We start from the raw sequence: 19,341 nt of genomic DNA on the forward strand, positions 1-19,341 counted from the left end.
ATGGTGTGCACCCTGCCTATCCTGGTAGGTTCTAAAACAGTGTTCTGCTTGAAGGGAGGGCTACGGGATGCTGTGTATAGAGGCATGACATAACGGGGGATGAAACCCGAGCAAAAGAATGTGCGTCCTACAGCCTGAACAGGCGGCAGGGCACCTTGTGCACCAGCCTGGTCACAGGCTAAAAAACCCAAAAACAGCCTCTCCCGGGTGCTCCGACCAGAGTTGAGTAAGTCTTAAGCCACTGATTTCCAGTCACTATGAATTCCCAAATTTTCAGGAGGAGAATGAGGGAGAAAACTCCGAGATAAATAGTCTGTGTTTCCCTCTCAGCGTGCAGTGCTGGAAGGATGCTTTATTCCCCCTCTCATACACACACACACACGTCTGCACAGGACACTGGCATGGTTATGGCATTAAACCTTTAATTACATAAGCTGTTTTCAAAAATCATGTTCAAAGTGGAGATTTTCCAGAGTTGCTGGAGTTGGCAGGTGGCTACCACTGCTCCCTCACACCTTCACCAAATGCCCTCTGCCAGCTGAGGAAAAAACTCCTCCATGCCCCTTTGCCCTATACAGAGAGCGATGGCCCCAAGGATATGGCAGCATTGTGCTGAGGAGAGTGGCTAACTGGCAGGTTTCACCCAGAGATGAGACTTAAGGATCAACCCAAGCCCAAGAATTGGGTTCCCAAATGCCCACAGGTATTCAGCTCCTGGACCTTTGGGTCCGTGTGGGAGGGAGACCTCCAGCTGCCCAAGCCTCTCATTCACACTCAGGTTGGACAGGGAGGGCCTGAGGCCAGGCAGCGCCCATCTGCCTCCTTTCCCCAGGAGAGACCACTGGGCAGAGCTGGCGGTGAGGTGCCTGCACCTGTTCATTTCATTCCCATTTCCATGTGCTCATCCGTGAATCATCCACATGTGTCCCTATTCCCATGCAATCCCCAAGGCTTCAGGGGGCAAGGGGCTCACAGTTTACAGGAAGCCTGAGCCACTCTGGAGCTGGTTTTTTTGTTCAGGGCTTGACAGATAAAGGCCCCAGCTTCCAAGAGCTTCTGGAGGTTCACACCCTTTGAGAAACAAATCAGAGGATGCAGTAAGTCACGACATGCCCACAACACCCAGGGAAAACATCTGATTGGACAGAAACTGTGATTCTGAAAAAGTAAAGGTGAAGACAACCAGGCTCTTGTGCCTCCGACGAGGGGACACCGGCTGCTGGGAGTCCCGCTGACTGCCCTCCATCTGTGACATGGTTTGTAGTGCTGCCACCAGGGAAACCATCTCATCAGTGTGGTTGGGCACAACACCGTCTAGCACAGGCCTGGCCCTCAGGGGTCAAACACTGCATCCTGAAGTAAGGATTGTGAGGCAGAGAAAAATAGGAGTAAAAACACCAACTGAAAGGGCCACACTGAAAACCTACGGTTATAATAGGAGCTCTTATTTACTGAGGTGTACTATGTGCTCCGCTCTGGGCTAAGCATTCTGCATTTTCTTGGTGCTATTTATTCCCATTTCTTAGGCCCAGAGAGGTGAGGAAATTTGTCCAGTCACAGACTGCGAGTGGCAGGACTAGGTTTTGTTTTATTTATTTATTTAGTCTTTTTAGGGCCGCACCCTTGGCATATGGAGGTTCCTAGGCTAGGGGTCTAATTGGAGCTGCAGCTGCCAGCCTATGCCACAGCCACAGCAACGCCAGATCCGAGCCGAGTCTGCGACCTACACCACAGCTCATGGCAACGCTGGATTCTTAACCCACTGAGCGAGGCCAGGGATCGAACCGAAACCTCATGGTTCCTACTCAGATTCATTTCCACTGCACCACGAAGGGACTCCAGTTCTGTCTGACCTCAAAGCACAGATGCTATACTGCTTCCACCCCACACTGAGGGCCTTTACTGACTCTGGCAGAGCCTGGGGGGCCAGGGGGCGGGGGGCCATGGTGTGCTGTCTAATTCCGCTGCCCTTATTTTACAGAGAACAAAACAAAGGTCCAGAGGGAATGGATTCATTTCAGGTCATGGCCTTAACCCTCTCAAAGCTCCTCCCCACACCCTGGTGCCTCCTGGAACTGAAGTGTCAAAGTGACACTGTGAACCTGGCCTTCTTGTGGCCTCCATCAGTTGCACTCTGTTATCTCAAAACATCTGACAGCACAGCCCTAATCCCCTGGCACCCTTCCCCTCTTAGCTGCACCAACACCACCACAAAAACCCTGAACAAACCTAGCAGCTCTAGTCCTTGGGCACAGCTCTGGTCCATTCAGGGCTGTCGCCATCAGGGGGCAGGCAGGCTTACCGTGTCAATGCCCATGCCCGCCAGCATGTAGACCAGGTCCTCTGTGGCCAAGTTTCCTGACGCCCCCTGTGCAAAAGGACAGCCTCCAAGTCCTGCTACAGAAGAGTCCACGACACTCACTCCCATCTGGAAACAAGGACGGCGAAACACGGCTGTCACGGTGGGGACCAGAGCCCACAGAGCCAGTTCTTGTAAACCTCCCTGTCACTTGCTGCTGGAAATTCCAGGACTAACGCATTCCTTTGGTTTATGATTCTGCTGAAGTGAAAAATCCCACAGAAAAGAAACAGTGTTTCCTTTTTTATTTCCTCAAACTGGAGTCTTTTTTGCTACATTCTTTCCTCTGCCAAGAATATCTTTCCTCCTCCCTTTCATGGGAGATCCCTCACCTCCTTCTCAGCCTGAAAGCCATTTCCGCAGAGAGGCCCTTCCTGATCACTGACCTCAAGTAACCCCCACTAGGCCCACCGTAAGGTTTCAGACCCCCGTGTAAAACCTGTTGTGTTTGTTTGCCCACCGTCGGAGGGCCTCTAACCCCACGGGGGCCTAGCCCATTTCCCTGGGTCAGTGGCTCCCACTTTCTGAGATGATGGTTTCACTGTCTCCTCTCTTCTTAAACCTTAACTCTGAGAAAATAGACCCAGAAAGTAATAGAATCAACCAATTTAAAGATATGAGCCTCAAGGAGGTAACCTGAGAGCTAAACAAGTTGGCGCAGGATTGCTCTAGGTAACCTAGACAACCGGCTAGACTTGGACTAGCCTAGAGCTAAGTAGCCCGTGGCCAGGCCAGCACTTTCCTCCTAAGGGCTGCTGCATCACGGGACCCTCGTTCTGGGCCAGGCCCCGCCAGCCTCGAGGGATATCCAATTTGAGGTCTCAGTCTGGTTTCTGAGGACCGCATTAAAGCCCCTCCCTGAGCGCCCTCTGCCTCCCTCACTACTTCCAGCCCGCTCCCCTACACACAGGCACATGCACACACACACAGCCGTGCGTGCTATCTCGGGGCTCCAGGACCCACCTTGGTCTTACAATGCGGTGCTGCCCGGTTACCATTCCACTTCTCTCTTCCACCTGCTTAACTTCCTCATGTCTGTTAAGCCTCGCTCAGGGCTCCTCTGCAAAATCCTCTCTGACCTCCCCAGCTCAGATGGGTGCCTTCCTCAGCCCCAGGCTTCCTTCCTCGAGGCATTTGTCACATGCATTAGGGTTACTACCTAACTCTCGAATGTCTCCCCTAACAGACAGATGCAGGCGCTTCCAGCGATGGGTCACATGTCTGTGCCCACCACGGCCAGCTTGGGGCCTGGCACACAGCTCTGGGCTTTTGGCACAGTGGGTGCTTGCTGAAAGCATAAATGGAACACAGCTGTCAACCTGCGCTTTCCTTCTCTGCCTGCCTCAACCTCCAGTCCCTCACCCCCACCTTCACACAGTTTCAGGCCATGTCCTTTGGGAGAATGGACTTGCACCTTTAGCCTGGGACAGGCCCTGATTACCTGCAGGGCCATCAAGGTGTTGGCCAGTGCCTGGCCGTAGGTGTCATGGCAATGGACGGCCAGGGCAGACACTGGCACCTCCTGCATGACAGCAGACAGCATGGCCTTCATGAGCCCGGGAGTGCCCACGCCAATGGTGTCTCCCAGGGAGATCTCGTAGCAGCCCATCGAGTATATCTTCTTGGTGACCTGGGAAGACAGGCAGGTACTTGGAGAACATGAGGCTCCTCAAGCCAGAGGCCGAAGCCTGCGCAGAACACCCCCCACGTCCGAGTTCCTACTGGCCAACAGGCTCCTTACAACTTGCTAAGTGTGGCTAATAATCCTCGTTCTGCTGGTCAGGAGACTGGGACATGGGAGCAGAGCTGGCCAGTGGTGCGGCCCTGGGGCTCCAAGGCCTGCGCTTCCCTCCTCTGCCTGCCTCAACCTCCAGTCCTTCATTCCCCACCTTCGCACACTGTTCCAGGCTCAGCAGAATTGACTCCTTTCAGGTGCTTTATCTTGATAAGAAGATATGTGAAATCATGGGGCTGAGGTGCTAGATATATATATATATATAGATATAGATATCTATATCTATATCTATATCTATATATAGTCTTTTTGCCTTTTCTAGGGCCGCTCCCTCGGCATATGGAGGTTCCCAGGCTAGGGGTCTAATTGGAGCTGTAGCCACCGGCCTACGCCACAGCCACAGCCACACCGGATCCTTAACCCACTGAGCAAGGCCAGGGATCGAACCGAAACCTCATGGTTCCTAGTTGGATTCGTTAACCACTGAGCCACGACAGGAATTCCCAAGAGATATATATTTTAAGAGAAGTACAAAACTCTTACAATTTTTGGAGTTCCCACTGTGGCGCAATGGGATCAGCAGTGTCTCTGCAGTGTTGACCCAGCACCGTTGGTTAAGGGTCTGGCGTTGCCGCAACTGGAGTGTAGGTGGAAACTGGGGCTTGGATCTGATCCCTGGCCTGGGAACTCCATGTGTCACCGGGTAACTAAAAAAGAAAAAAAATTATTTAAAAGTCCATTTGTAAAACCCTAAAATCACTGCAAAACAAGAGCAGGATATGCTCCACCTGAAGAGATGCTGCCCTACACTGTTCTGCTGGAGAAGGTGGGGGAAGGGCCAGGGACAGAGACGACACTCAATGATAGGCTGCTGGATAAAGGAAACAGAGCCCCTCCCCACTGCCCACCCAGGCAGTGACAGAAGGTGTGGCAGCACAGGCTGTAGCCAAAGGGACAGGCTTTGGAGTGACCTGATGCTGAAGTAAAATCCCAGTTCTGCTGCTTTCTAGCTGTGGGATCTTGACAAAGGACTTAAATGTCTCAGCTTCAATTTCCGCTTCTGAAAAACAATGATGAGCCTCTGTAGGGCTACAGGGAGGACTGACAGCAACAAGAGGCTGAGGTCTGGACTACAGAAGCCACTCTCCATAAGCAGTTGCTACTGTTACCACTGCTTATTTATTTTATTTTTTATTATTTCTTTTTGGCTGCACCCAGGGCATGTGCAAGTTCCAAGGCCAGGGATTGAACCCACACCATAGCAGTGACCTGAGCCACAGCAGTGACACCACCAGATCCTTAACCACTAGGCTACCAGGGAATGCCAACCACTGCTCTTTTTTTTTTTCTTTTCTTCTTTTTTTTTTTTTTTAGGGTCGCATGTTCGGTATATGGAGTTTCCCAGACTAGGGGTCGGATAGGAGCTACAGCTGCCAGCCTTCACCACAGCCACAGCAATGCCAGATCTGAGCCGTGTCTGCAACCTACACCACAGCTCACGGCAAGGCCGGATCCTTAACCCACTGAGCGAGGCGAGGGATCGAACCTCAACCTCATGGTTCCTAGTTGGATTTGTTTCCTTTGTGCCACAACGGGAACTCTTTTTCTTTTTTACAGCTGCACCTGTGGCATATGGAAGTTCCCAGGCTAGGGGATGAATCAGAGCTGCAGTTGCCGGCCTACACCACAGCCACAACAACGCCAGATCCTTAACCCACTGAGCGAGGCCCAGAAGCAAACCTGCATCCTCACAGAGACCATACTGGACTCTTAACCTGCTGAGCCACAATAGGAACTCTCCAACCAGTACCAGAACCCCTCTGCAGAGGACTCTCACTTGTCCACTCACCAGTCTGAAAACTGAGTCAGAGGCTTTCCTTCTGGGGTAGGGCAGGGGCCTTGGGGACTCCATGCCAGGCTAGGAGGTGGCCCTCCAGGAGCAAGTGCAGGGCTGGGCTCTCAGAGGGGCTTAATGAAGGAGTGGCAAACAAAGGAACTTAGGGGACCACAGGAAAGGGTGGCGAGAGCAACTTATGCCCTCAGGGGCAGGCACCCTCACAAGACCCCGCCCTGACACACACACATAAACACACACACACACACACACACACACACACCTTGGCTACTTTGGCTGGGGAGATCTTCCCTTCGTAGGGGCATCCAAGCACACAGGAGACATACCTGTGGGAAAACAGGAATGGTGTCACTGTCCCCGAGCTCTTTAGCCAGCAGGGCTGGGGCAAGCTGGTTTCACATCTCTGGTTACACCTGAACCTGAAGCTGGGCAGGAGGCCAAGGGCCTGGGTGAAAGCTACTTCAATGATGACGAGCCAAAGGCAGCGCCGCTCAGTGGGAGTGGGCACTGCAGCGCCATGGCAGGGAGGGGAAGGAATGAACAGGCTTGTCGTTCGGGAAGCGCAGGTTTTGGGAGTGGCTGCCAGAGACCAACCAAGGAGGAGAAACTAAAGGACAACCCGAGCAGCCAGCTGGGCCACACAGGGGAAGGGACAGCAGAAGACAGGTGGTGAGGGATGGGGGGGAAACTCAGGAGAGGACCAAGGACAGGTGAATCCAAAGCAGGAACAAAAAAGTGGGGCTGGAATTCCCTGGTGGCCTAGCAGTTAAGGATTTGCATTGTCACTACTGTGGCTCAGGTTCGATTCCTGGCCTGGGAACTTCTGCACGCCATGGGTGCAGCCAAAAAAAAAATTTTTTTTTTTTGAGGTATATTTAAACTATCAGAATCACTGAAGAATTGAAAAAAAAAAAAAAGGCTGGGCCAGCTTGAAAGCCAAAGGATGAGCTGCTCCAGTGAGTTGCCAGAGGATTCATACACTCATTTATTTAACTGATATTTACGGAGTTGCCACAAAGTGCTAGGCACTGGGGTAAGCCCAGTGAGCAAGACTGAAAAGGTCCCTGCCATTATGGGGCTTAAGGTTGCAAGGTAAGGAGGCAGCTGATAAAAAGGTAATCAAGGTGGTGAAGGCGAGAATCACAGACAGTGATGTGCTGGGAAGGAAAAGGCAAGGGAAGTGAGACAGGAGCGGCGGGAGGAGGCCAACAGCAGTTAGGATGGCCCAGGAGGGCCTTGGTGAAGACATGATGCTGGAGCTGAGATGGAGGGAGAGCTGTGTTCCAGGCAGAGAGAAGAACCAGTGTAGAGGCCCAGAGACAGAAGAGCAGGTGTGTTAAAGACACAGAACAGAGGACTGAATGGCTGAGGGAGGGGGAGCAAGGGGCAGAGAAGTGCAACATGAAGTGGGAGAGCGTCCACCAGCCTGACCTCGAGGTCTTGGGAGCTATGGTAAGGCCTGGTACTGGGTGTACACAGCTCCTAAGCCCACCCACCCTACTGAGGCTGAGGCTCTAGTAAATCCTTTTAAAGTCTAGCAAACTACTCTATATATTAAGAGACATAATACATGTTTGCTGGATAAGTAATTTCATACCCAAACATCTCCATGTATTTTTCCATCTTAATTTTCCCCCTTACTCCCCAATCTTCGTTGAACAAAGAAAAGTTAAGAGAAATACTGAGGAAAGAGCACAGGCTTGGGAGTCAGGAAGACCTGACACGCCCCTGCCTCCCATCTATCCCCTGGCCCATCGATTCCCTGAGCCGGAGGAGGGAGCACACCAGGGACTGAGAGATGTGGGCTCTGCCCTCATGGGGAGTAGAGTCTGGTGGGGGTGGGGACAAGCAGGTCAGTGTTACATTAGAGGATGTCCAGGCGACTATGGGAGCTCAGAGGAAGGGCTCCAAAGCCACCTGAGGGAAGAGGAAGCTTCTTAGAGAAAATGGCATCTGCGAGAGGACCTGAAGGTGAGCAGGAATTAGCCCTGACAAGTAGGTTGAAGGAAGAGTGTTCTGAGTCTATGGAAAGCACATGCAAAGGCCCAGAGGCAGGAGAGAACTGGGCCATGGGACACATGGACAGATGTTCCGGCTGGCTGGAATGCAGTATGCAGAGGAAGTAGGGCCAGAAGGGAGCAATGAGCACCGAGGCTGCAGAGAGTAGCAGTGGCTGAATCACTCAGGGGCTTGTAAACCATGCTGAAATCTCTGGAGTTGATGAGTCACTAAAAGGTTTTTAACCAGGGAGGGATATAATCAGATGTGCACTCCCCACCATCCCCCATCCCCTGGTTGCACCTGTGGCATATGGAAGTTCCCAGGCTAGGGGTGGAATCAAAGCTGCAGCTGCGACCTACACCACAGCTTGTGGCAAAACCAGATCCTCAGCCCAATGAATAAAGCCAGGGATCAAACCTGCATCCTCATGGACACTATGTTGGGTTCTTAACCCGCTGAACCACAATGGGAACTCCCAGATGTGAACTTTTGAAAGAGCATTCTGGTTGCAACTTGTTGTGTAGCACACTTTTTATCCTTCCTCAGTCTATTTTGTCATCTGGAAGTGGGGCTAGCACCCTCCCTGCTGGGCGATGATGAGGCCACAATGAGATAATCCATGGACGATGCCTGGCACTGCTGCCATTAGAGGCGTGAAGGTGGAGACATCTTAGAGGCCAAAGGCATTCCTTAGGGATGTGTGAATAGCTGGCGATGAAGCCAGGATTAAATTAATTGAACCCCATTTAGTATCCTGTCCTGCCAGATTCCTCTGGTGAACTGACCCGAAATTTAGGTTTGGAGAAGGCATTTGCCTGCATTTCTTCTGACTGCACTTACTTGGGATGAGATGTCTGAGTGGCGAGCTAGGCCTGCCTGCACCCAGGATAAGGAGTCTGCGAGGGAGGTCACTTGAGTCAGCGCCTGGCCCTGCTGCAGAATGGTACTGAGGAAAGGGCAGGCAGCACCCATGTGGTAGACTCACCCCCGCACAGGGATACCGGCTACCCGAGCTGCCTTCAAGATTTCGTCACACCGCTGGAAACTCTCATCTGTGGAGCAGTTGACGTTCTTCTTGGTGAAGAGCTCAGAGGCAGCTACAAAGACCGCCACTTCCTTGGCTCCAGCAGCAACCTGCCAACAGCCAGGAGAATTCCCTTCAGGTTTTTCTCTTCAAGGAACATCAACACAGAGTGGCAAAAATCCTTGTCTTACAGTGAATGTTATGATACATGAATATTACAGGTTGAATTGTGCGCTTTTTGTGTTCCCAAAAAGATATGTTGACCAAAAAAAGGAGTTACTGTTGTGGCTCAAAGTAACAAACTGGACTAATATCCATGAGGATGCGGATTCTATCCTTGGCCTCGCTCAATGGGTTAAGAATCTAGCGTTGCTGTGAGCTGTGGTGTAGGTCACAGATGTGGCTCAGATCCTGCATTGCTGTGGCTGTGGTGTAGGTCGGCAGCTGCAGCTCCAATTTGACCCATATCCTGGGAACCTCCATATGCTGAGGGTGTGCCCTAAAAAGACATGTTGGCATGCTAACCCCCCAGCACCTCACCGTGCAACCTTATTTGGCAATAAGGTCATTGCAAATGTCATTATTAGGATGAAGTCACATTGGTCCCTACTCTAAGATGGTGGCCATGTGAAGACAGACACAGCGGGGGGAGGCCATGAGGATGGGGAAGACATTGGAGTGATGCGACCACAAGCTGAAGACTGCCAGTCATGACCAGAAGCCAGGAGAGAGGCATGGAACAGATTCTCCCAGAGCCCCCAGAAGGAACCGACCATAGAGTTAAGAGTCTTTCATAGCCTCCAGAACTGTGAAAGACTACATTTGTGTTTCTCTTGTTTTTTTTTTTTGTTTTTTTTTTTGCCATTTCTTGGGACACTCCTACAGCACATGGAGGTTCCCAAGCTAGGGGTCGAATCAGAGCTGTAGCCGCCAGCCTATGCCAGAGCCACAGCAATGCCAGATCCGAGCCTCATCTGCAACCTACACCACAGCTCACGGTGATGCTGGGTCCTTAACCCACTGAGCAAGGCCAGGGATCGAACCCACAACCTCATGGTTCCTAGTCAGATTCGTTAACCACTGAGCCATGATGGGAACTCTCATTTCTGTTGTTTTAAGCTACTAAGTTTTTGGTATTTTGTAATGAAATTAATACAGTGAACTTTATTTATTTATTTATTTATTTATTGGTCTTTTTGTCTTTTAGGGCCACAGCCACAGCATATGGAGGTTTGAAGGCTAGGAGTCCAATCGGAACTGTAGCTGCCAGCCACAGCCACAGCCACAGCAACTTGGGATCCGAATCACATCTGTGACCTACATCACAGCTCACAGCAACACCAACTCCTTAACCCACTGAGTGAGGCCAGGAATCAAACCTGCATCCTCATGGATGCTAGTCTGGTTTGCTAACCGCTGAGCCACGACAGGAACTCCAACTTTATCTCAATGAAAAAGAAAACCTGGCCTTCCTCCAAGGACCAATACTTTTGCTGCCATTGCCACCCTGGAAGTCATGTTTATTTTTCTGGCCATGCCCATGGCATGTGGAAGTTCCAGGAAGCAACCTAAGCCTTGGCAGTGACAAAGTGACAATGCCAAATCCTTAACGGCTAGGCCACCAGGGAACTCTCTGGAAGTCACTCTTAAAAGAAGCTTTTTGCCTAAATCCAGAATCAACATCTCCAATGGCATTCTCATCTAAAATTATAAAAAGGCTGGCAGATACTAGCAACTACCCTTGAACTCTTGTGGCGAATTTGATTACCTTTCTCTAATGAGGAAACGGGCAACAGCAACAAGAGCTGACACTTATTACACTCATCTTCTATGAGGCTCCTCTAAGCAATTACATGCTTCCTAAGTTCTGATGCATGGTACTATCATTAGTCCTGTGTTTTAGGCAGAACCCGAGGCTCAGAGGTTCAGCAGCTTATCAATATCAGAAAGCTGGGAGTGGCAGGGCCAGGACTGCCCCAGGTCTGTCTGACAGTGCCCATCACTGCTGGAGCCAAGCTGTCAGACAGACATTCTGGGAGAGGGACTGAGGCCCAGAGACAAGACAGGGACCAACGCCATCAATCTCATTTCAGGCCCCCCACCCCCACCCCAAAACGAGACCAGGAGCCTCTTACCGCTGTCTGGAAGGCTCTGAGATTTGGTGTCAGGACTGGGTAGTTGACGCCAGGAAATTTCTGGATACCCTTCAAGACTTCAGTGTGGTCAGCCATCTGGGAACCAAAGGAGACATTGCAAGTCACCATCAAGGGCCGGCAGAGAACTCAGGTAGAGAAAACCTTTTTAGCACAAAGTCTCTGTTCTCCAGAGCCCTTGGAGAATGAGTCCTTTTGCAGAGCTAAGGCTCCCAAATGCTTTTACTACTTGTTAGACTGCTGATGAGCCAAGAAGCCTCCTTGGCAGGGGTGAGATCCTCCTTTTCTCCATATGCCTAATACTGCTGGCTTTACATAAGCAGCAACAGCAATAATGAGACTTCTAGCCATTTGCTGAGAATGTGCTCCAAGCCCGGCACTGGGCTCAGCACTCTGTCAACTGACAGTTAGAAAACCATCTTTCTTCCCAATTGACTGTCTCTGTGAAGCAGGAATCATCTGTCTTTCCCTTTTAGAAACGCTGAAGCCACATCTCTAGACAGGCCTAGAGATTCTAGGCTTCTAGCGCCAGAAGAGATCTGGGAGGTCATCTTGAACCTGGAGAGGGGAAGGCCTCAACGAGCAAGTCAGGGCATATCCAAGACTGAATCCGAGCCTCCTGCCTCCCAGGCCGTGCTCTTTGGTCACACCACACTACTACGAACCACCTGAGACCCCTCAAAGCCAGAGACCTGGACACCTTCCCATCTTCTACTTACTTCCAAAGCAAATGCAAAATGTCACACCCCTCTTATCTGAGAAATGCCTCGTGCTGAGGGCTAGGGCTCACCTGGGGAACCCATTTGGGAGACACGAAGCTGGTGACTTCTATAACGGGGAGTCCTGTTTCAGAAAGCATGTCTACCAGCTTGATTTTTGTCGGAGTAGGTATGATATTCTGCAGTGGAGAAAGAAAAACATCAGAAAAGACAGGTAGGCAAAGTCAGTCAAAAAAAAAAGTCTCAGAATGCAGCCTGTTAGTTTGAAGTTTTTGCTACAGCATGCACTTCACTGCCTCAACTTCCAAACACTAATATGAATTCATAATCCTTGCCAACAGATCCGGTACAAGGCTTGTCTTCAAGTTCTACAGATGGTGTTTTGCAGTGGAAGCAGTTTCTCACTTGAAAAGGGGTTAATACTTAACACGGAAACAATATTTTTCTGTTATGCAGGTTTTTTTTTTTTCCTTTTCTGTTTTTTGTTTTTATCCTTTTTAGGGCCACACCCACAGCACATGGGAGTTCCCAGACTAGGGGCTAAATAGGAGCTGTAGCTGCCAGCCTATGTCACAGCCACAGCAACGCCAGATTCGAGCCACATCTGTGACTTAGACCACAGCTCATGGCAATGCCAGATCCTTAACCCACTGAGTGAGGCTAGGGATCAAACCTGCGTCCTCATGGATACTAGCTGGGTTTGTTACTGCTGAGTCACAACAGGAACTTCCATACAAGCTTTTAAATTTCTGTGACTTTATGACCCTATTATAAAAGAATTAAGAGCAACATACCATGGCCTGAAAGGGCAGAGATGACCAATGCTCTGAGTTCCAAGAGATGGGAGTGTGAGGGTGGAAAGGATCGCACTCTCCCCTTTCCATCTCTCAGCTGGCAGAGGAGCTCATCCTCACACACAGCCCACTGCTTCTTTCTTTCCTTCTTTCTTTTCTTTTTTTTTTTTTTTTTTGTATTTTCTAGGGCCGCACCCACAGCACATGAAGGTTCCCAGGCTAGGGGTCTCATAGGAGCTGTAGCTGCCGGCCTTCACCAGAGCCAGAGCAACACAGGATCCGAGCCACACCTGTGACCTACACCACAGCTCACGGCAACGCTGGATCCTTAACCCCCTGAGCGAGGCCAGGGATCGAACCCGAAACCTCATGGTTCCTAGTCAGATTCGTTAGCCACTGAGCCACGACGGGAACTCCCCACTGCTTCCTTCTTTCCCTCCCCCAACATAGAGTTGCCCACCTGATTCTATGGACGCCTATTTCCAAATCTACTGTCGCTATCCCATGTACATTACGGCATGGTCTCCTCTGCCAATTCATCCTGCATAGGAATCCTTCTAAAACACAGTGTCTGTTAGCTCACTCTCCTGTTCAAAAGCCTCCTATGGCTCTCTAGTACTTACAGGATTAGGTCAAAAATCCTAAAAACTCCAAGTCCTTCTCATCGGACCCTTCCGCCCCCAATTTCTCTCCCACTGCTTTAATGTAATGATTAATTCACAAGTAAATTTTGAGAGCCTCCCATGTTCCAGGGATTGTGCTAGGAGCTACAGATACAGTGGTGAGTAGAACAAACATGACTCTGCACTAAGAGAGCTTACAGTGTATTGTTTCCAACCAATGTTCACTATTAAAAGTTAGGCTGGTGAGGCTTTAAAAACAAAAAAGAAAAAGGTTTTCTTACTGAAAAAATAATTAATACATGATTATTTCAGAAAAAATGCCCAAAACAAGAGAAAAGCACCCTTAAAACTTCTCAGAGACAATACTATTAATATCCTGATATGTAACTTTCTAGATCTGTGCAGTCCAATACATTAGACACTAGCCATATGTGGATATTTAAATTTATTAAAATTATATTTAAAAAATTCAATTCCCCAGCCACACTAGTCACATTTCAAGTGCTCAATAGCCACACATGTCTAGTGGCTACTGTAAGAGTGCTCAAGTCTACAGCACTTCCATCTTCACAGAACGTTCTACCGGACAGACTGTTCTAGACCCTTTTCTAGGTAGATGCTCCCACATGTATAAACTTTTTTGCTTTTACACAAAAGGGTAAGAATAAAAACACATATATAGGAGTTCTCTTTTGGTGCAGTGGGTTAAGGATATGGTGGTATCACTGCAGTAGCTTGGTTTGCTGCTGTGGCAGGTTCAATTCCTGGCGCAGGAACTTCCACATGCTGTGGGTGCAGCCAAAAAAAAAAAAGATATATATATATATTTTTTTAATATAGTATATAGATATAATTTTATAATCTGCTTAAGTCATTTAATATACCCCTACGTTATGTAAAAAATTTTTTTTCTTATTATTTGTTTTTTTAGGGCTGCACCTGCAGCATACACAAGTTCCCAGGCTAGAGTTTGAATCTGAGTTGTAGTTGCTGGCCTATACCACAGCTGCAGCAACTCCAGATCTGAGCTGTATCTGTGACCTCCACCACAGCTCATGGTAATGCTGGATCCTTAACCGTCTGAGCAGGGCAAGGGATTGAACCCGCATCCTCATGGATACTAGTTGGGTTCGATACGCTGTGCCACCACAGGAGCTCCTCCCCTATATTATTAGTGGCTTCAAAATATTCCATTTTATTAACTCATTAATGTATTTGTTCTAACTTTCTTCCTATTGAACATTTAGGTTGTTTCCAACTGTTCTGCTGTTACAACAAGGTTATAAGGAAAATCCCCAAGCCTAAATCTTTGCATGTGACCTGCATGACTTCCTCTGGGCAAATTCCCCCACAGGGATTTGCCAGATCAAAGGCACACCCTCACCTTCCTTTTACACTCCTGCTGCACCTACCGCCTGCCCTGTGCCACAGGGCCTTGAGAGGGACCTGAGGTCACGACACTTCTGACATTACCATCCTAGATGGATGAACTGTCGCAGGTGCCTGCCTGGCCTCCCCAGCCCAGGCCTCAGTCGAGCAGAGTGATCACGTCTTGCATACTCTACACCATCACATCAACTCTCAACGCCTGAAAAAACAATGTTTTGGTTGATTTCCATCTTTACCTTTTCATTTTGTAGTCCATCTCGGGGACCAACTTCCACAATTTTCACCCTCTTTGGGAAAGTACCCACAGATGAGGTGCTGACCTTTGGTATAAAAGAGCAAATAAGAAAGTAACAGGAGGAGATTGTCACAATTGTCCAGGGGGACACATCTGAAAAAATGTATGCCTCTTCACTGAGACAAGAAGCAGTATTTCTTACCCTTTAATTCACATTTGGTCTGTTTTACTTTATTTTTAATTTTTGTTTTTTTGCTTTTTAGGGCCACACTCGCGGCATAAGGAAGTTCCCAGGCTAGGGGTCAAATCGGAGCTACAGCTGCTGGCCACTGCCAATGCCATAGCCATGCAGGTTCCAAGCCGCATCTGTGACCTATACCACAGCTCAGGACAACATTGGATCCCTGACCCACTGGGTGAGGCCAGGGATCCAACCCAAATCCTCATGGATACTAGTTGGATTCGTTTCTGCTGCACCACAAGGAGAACGTCCATATTTGGTCGGTCTTAGAATCAAAGAACAAAAAGAATAAGAACATTTCACTTAGAAACAGGAACGAGTAAGAGATTCATGCTCCCAGTACAGGGCCATTTCCAACTTCTCTGAGTCCAGACCCATTTCCACCTGAATGGCAGTTGCATTTAGGTTGTTTTTTACACAGACCTATTTGTACTTCTCAAACATAGAAGTCCCCAAACAGAACTGTTTAATTTCTCCCAAAGCCCAGTCTGACTTTATCCTTTTTATCTCAGTTAAAAAGCACCACATGCATCCTGTTGCTTAAGCCAGAAACCTGACTCATCCCCTTCTCCCACCCACCGTGGACCATAAGATTCTTAGCATCTCACTCTTGCCACTCCTGCTGAACTCATTAGCTGTTCCTGCTGTTCCACATCCACCTCGTTGGGTCACTCACTGGCCTTTCACCCACAGCAGGGCCTCACTGCTTTCAGTTCCCTCTGCCCAGGATGCTCTTCACCTGGCCTGTACCACATCTGGCTCCCTCTCATCTTTCATAGATAGGTCCCCTCTGATTACCCTTTGTAAAGCTGCCAAACTGCTCATCCTCATTCTTTTCTCTTTCAGGACTATAATCACTTTCTCAGGGTCTCTTGCAGTAGAACATAAGCTCTATAGGGGACTTTGTCTCAATCGCCACTTCATCCTTTGTGTCTGGCACTGTGCTTGGCACAAAGCAGGCACTCCTTCAAAAGCTACTAAAACAACACCTAAATGCATGAAGGTCATAGCTGCCTCAGAGGAGGGAAATTATTGAGTGTGGTGAGGAGCAATCTTGGACCTTGGGGGGTTGTGGAGATGGAGTTGGGCTCTGTTCTGATACAAGCACAGGCTGGGCGAGGACAAGGAGACTGAGTCTGACAGATGAAAACTTTAGCGGTTGAAGACATTTAAGAGAGTGAGATTCCCTCTCTATTTAAAGCCTGCTCTATATAAAGTCCTCTATATAAAATCTTCCCCTTTTTACCACCAATATAAGGCTTTTCTCTCTCTCTTTCCTCTATCCTTCTTAATATTACTTGAGGAGTTCCCGTTGTGGCTCAGTGGTTAACGAATCCGACTAGGAACCATAAGGTTGCGGGTTCGATCCCTGGCCTTGCTCAGTGGGTTAATGATCCGGCATTGCCGTGAACTGTGGTGTAGGTTGCAGATGCAGCTCAGATCCGGTGTTGCTGTGGCTGTGGCACAGGCCAACAGCTGTAGCTCCGATTAGACCCCTAGCCTAGGAACCTCCATGTGCCATGGGAGCAGCCCTAGAAAAGGCAAAAAGCAAAAACAAAAATTATATATATATATATATGTTATATATATATAACTTGATACTCTTCAAGTTAACTTCATTTTACCAGATTTAATCTGGATAAACATAGTACAATGGGGCAAGGAGAGAGGTATATTGAGAATCTGCTAAGGATTCCAAATTCCTAAAATCCTTAAGGAAGGAAATATTCCTGGCTATTAATCAGCTAGAACTTAAACAACTCACCTGAACTGGCCTTGGTTTTAGCCAGCAAAGCTTCCTAGAGACTAATGATGAGCCACTGAATTCCATGAAGTCAACAAGCTAGATGGAAGGTCCCTGCAAGCTGAATCTCCCTCCAATAGGGAGGTTCAGGATCTGCTGGTACATTACTCTAAAAGGATCCCACTGGAATGCAAGCTCCATGAGCAGGGACTTTGTTTTATTCACTGCTACATTGCCAAGACCCCAGGACATAATAGGGGCACATTAAATCACTGCTGAATGTTGCTGAAAAAGCGTAAAATCTGTTTCCAAGTTCCTTTTATGAGAACACAATAAAAACTCAATTCCACTTCCTTGCCATAACAACTCTTCACATACTAACAACAAAGCAACTCACATTTACGAAGCATTTACTATTTGCCAGGCACTTATAGGAACCTTTTACATATTAACCCATTCATCCTCTCAACAACCTTATTAGGTAGGAACTACTATAATCTCCATTTTACTGTGAGAAATCTGAAGCCCAAGGAGATTAGGTAATTTTCCCAAGGTCACATGGTAGTCACTGAGCCACTATCTGAACCCAGCAGTGTGGATCTAGAGTGCTTGCTCTCAATCCCTAGGCCACATTACCTCTGCCACCCTCGGTTCCCCAGTCTTCTTTTGTCCTGGTTAAGCACCTATTTCATTCCTTCTATAAAGTTCTCCATAGTAATAATGCCCTCTAACCACACAAATCCCAGGCCACAACTTCTGAGCTATGGTGTCTATATCAAACAGCCGATAATGACTAAAGCCCAGTGCTAACTTCCAGACATCAGCACCTCATTTAGTCCCTACATGACAAGGACTATCACTATCCCAACTACAAAGAGGAAGAAACAGCCTCAGAAATACCCCAGTTCACCCAGTAGGAAGTGAGGAAGTTTGGACTTAACTGTCTGCTTCTGACACCAAGTCTATGCTAGTAACCTTGAACCTACTACCTACCACCATCTCACTACACCAGGAATTTTTTCAAAGCACATTTACATCCACCATCTCATTTAATTTTCTTAACTTGGCAAGTTGGAATTACTAGCTTTTCTGGCACATGAGTAGTTGATGGGGGAGGGTGGCCTAGGAGACACTGAAGTGGTTTTCTGAGAGGGGCCCATTGCCAAGACAGTGAAATTTTTACCACTATACAGTTTTTTTGTTTTTTTTTAATTTTTTTTTTTTTTTTTTTTGGTCTTTTTGCTATTTCTTTGGGCCGCTGCTGCGGCATATGGAGGTTCCCAGGCTAGGAGTCGAATCGTCGAATCGGAGCTGTAGCCACCGGCCTACGCCAGAGCCACAGCAACGCGGGATCCGAGCCGCGTCTGCAACCTACACCACAGCTCACGGCAACGCCGGATCGTTAACCCACTGAGCAAGGGCAGGGACCGAACCCGCAACCTCATGGTTCCTAGTCGGATTCGTTAACCACTGCGCCATGACGGGAACTCCCAACACTATACAGTTTTAATTCCTTCTAAACTCTAAGGCAACAAAATTCATCGATCACTCACGGGCCTAGAACAATGTCAAATGCTTTACCTACATCTTCTTTAATCTCCAAACCCACACTGAGGTAACATTTTTTCATGCTATAGTTCAAGAAAAGGGGTTTAGAGACCTGTCACTCAACCTAAAAAAGTGGCGTCATAACCACTGGCTCACCACAATTTTTGAGCTTTAACCAACACAGTGTATTCAACCCTTTAAACGATTAGGTCCACTCACTGAGCATGGGAAAGAAGAGGGAAAACATCAGGACACAATTCCAAGGTAATCACACTTAGCCCCACATGATCCAAATCCTGCTCTGCACCCTGGAACAGCTCGCCAAGCGTCCCCAAACGCAACAAGAGCTGGAAATGGAGACGGACAGAGGGGGATAACCTTGCTTTTTCCACTGGCAACGGACAGAGTATTCACGATTTTCACTGTGTCACTTTAGTCTGAAGTTAAAGTTCAATCGGACAGAGAAAGATGCCAGAGACACCAGGAAGAACCTAAGCCAGGGAATTAGGACGTCTGGGATGGCGTCTCAGGTCCTGACAACCTGGACAAGTCGCTCCCCATCTCTGGGCCTCAGTTTCCCTATGCCCCTCAAGAGCTTTGGGCGGGACAGACAGGGTTCAAGACGCCGAGGCCCTCTGTGAAAGAGCTGTCGGCCTTCGCCTTTCACAGACCAGCCGCTACGGGTCAAGCCCCCGACCTTCACCGTCAAGGTGCCTTCAGGACCGCCCCCGGGCGGGTCGGGGCACTTACAGCCCGAAGGGATGCCAAGCCCACCAGTCTCCGTAGCGGCACCTTTCTTACTGTCGCCATCTTGCCCCAGCTTCCCCCGCGGCTGCCCAGCAGAGGTCCGCGCGTCCCCCTTCGCCAGCTGGGCATGGCCCCGCCCCCAGGCGGGGCCTCTGGGACGACGTGGTGACGCAC

General features: G+C 48.9%; 1 protein-coding gene across 5 annotated transcripts; it reads right to left on the minus strand.

The window, feature by feature from the left end:
- On the minus strand, window positions 403-19,341 carry HMGCL (3-hydroxymethyl-3-methylglutaryl-CoA lyase). Of its 5 annotated transcripts, XM_021095528.1 has the most exons (10): window positions 19,171-19,309; window positions 16,894-16,971; window positions 14,889-14,972; window positions 11,918-12,025; window positions 11,110-11,205; window positions 8,936-9,084; window positions 6,212-6,275; window positions 3,801-3,989; window positions 2,303-2,428; window positions 403-1,071 (listed from the first exon to the last, which is right to left on the minus strand). In XM_021095528.1, exons 1-10 carry the CDS (start codon window positions 19,294-19,296, stop codon window positions 970-972), a joined length of 1,122 nt encoding a protein of 373 aa, XP_020951187.1. In that variant the 5' UTR covers window positions 19,297-19,309; the 3' UTR covers window positions 403-969. The 5 variants fall into 5 exon arrangements, with proteins under 5 accessions (XP_020951187.1, XP_005656108.2, XP_003356248.2 ...); XM_005656051.3 differs by lacking the exon at window positions 16,894-16,971 and having other exon boundaries at window positions 19,213-19,341; XM_003356200.4 differs by lacking the exon at window positions 16,894-16,971 and having other exon boundaries at window positions 19,171-19,325.

The sequence above is a fragment of the Sus scrofa genome, chromosome 6, assembly GCF_000003025.6.
Source record: "Sus scrofa isolate TJ Tabasco breed Duroc chromosome 6, Sscrofa11.1, whole genome shotgun sequence".
Lineage (NCBI taxonomy): Eukaryota > Metazoa > Chordata > Mammalia > Artiodactyla > Suidae > Sus > Sus scrofa.

Bases quoted from the DNA above. Each gene is read 5' to 3' on its own strand.
- HMGCL (XM_021095528.1), bottom strand. From the start codon at position 19,296: ATGCCCAGCTGGCGAAGGGGGACGCGCGGACCTCTGCTGGGCAGCCGC. The intron at 11,206-11,917 runs GTGAGCCCTAGC...TTTGGTTCCCAG, and splicing joins CTCCCAAATGGGTTCCCCAG to ATGGCTGACCACACTGAAGT. The intron at 2,429-3,800 runs GTAATCAGGGCC...CCTTGTTTCCAG, and splicing joins ACACCTTGATGGCCCTGCAG to ATGGGAGTGAGTGTCGTGGA.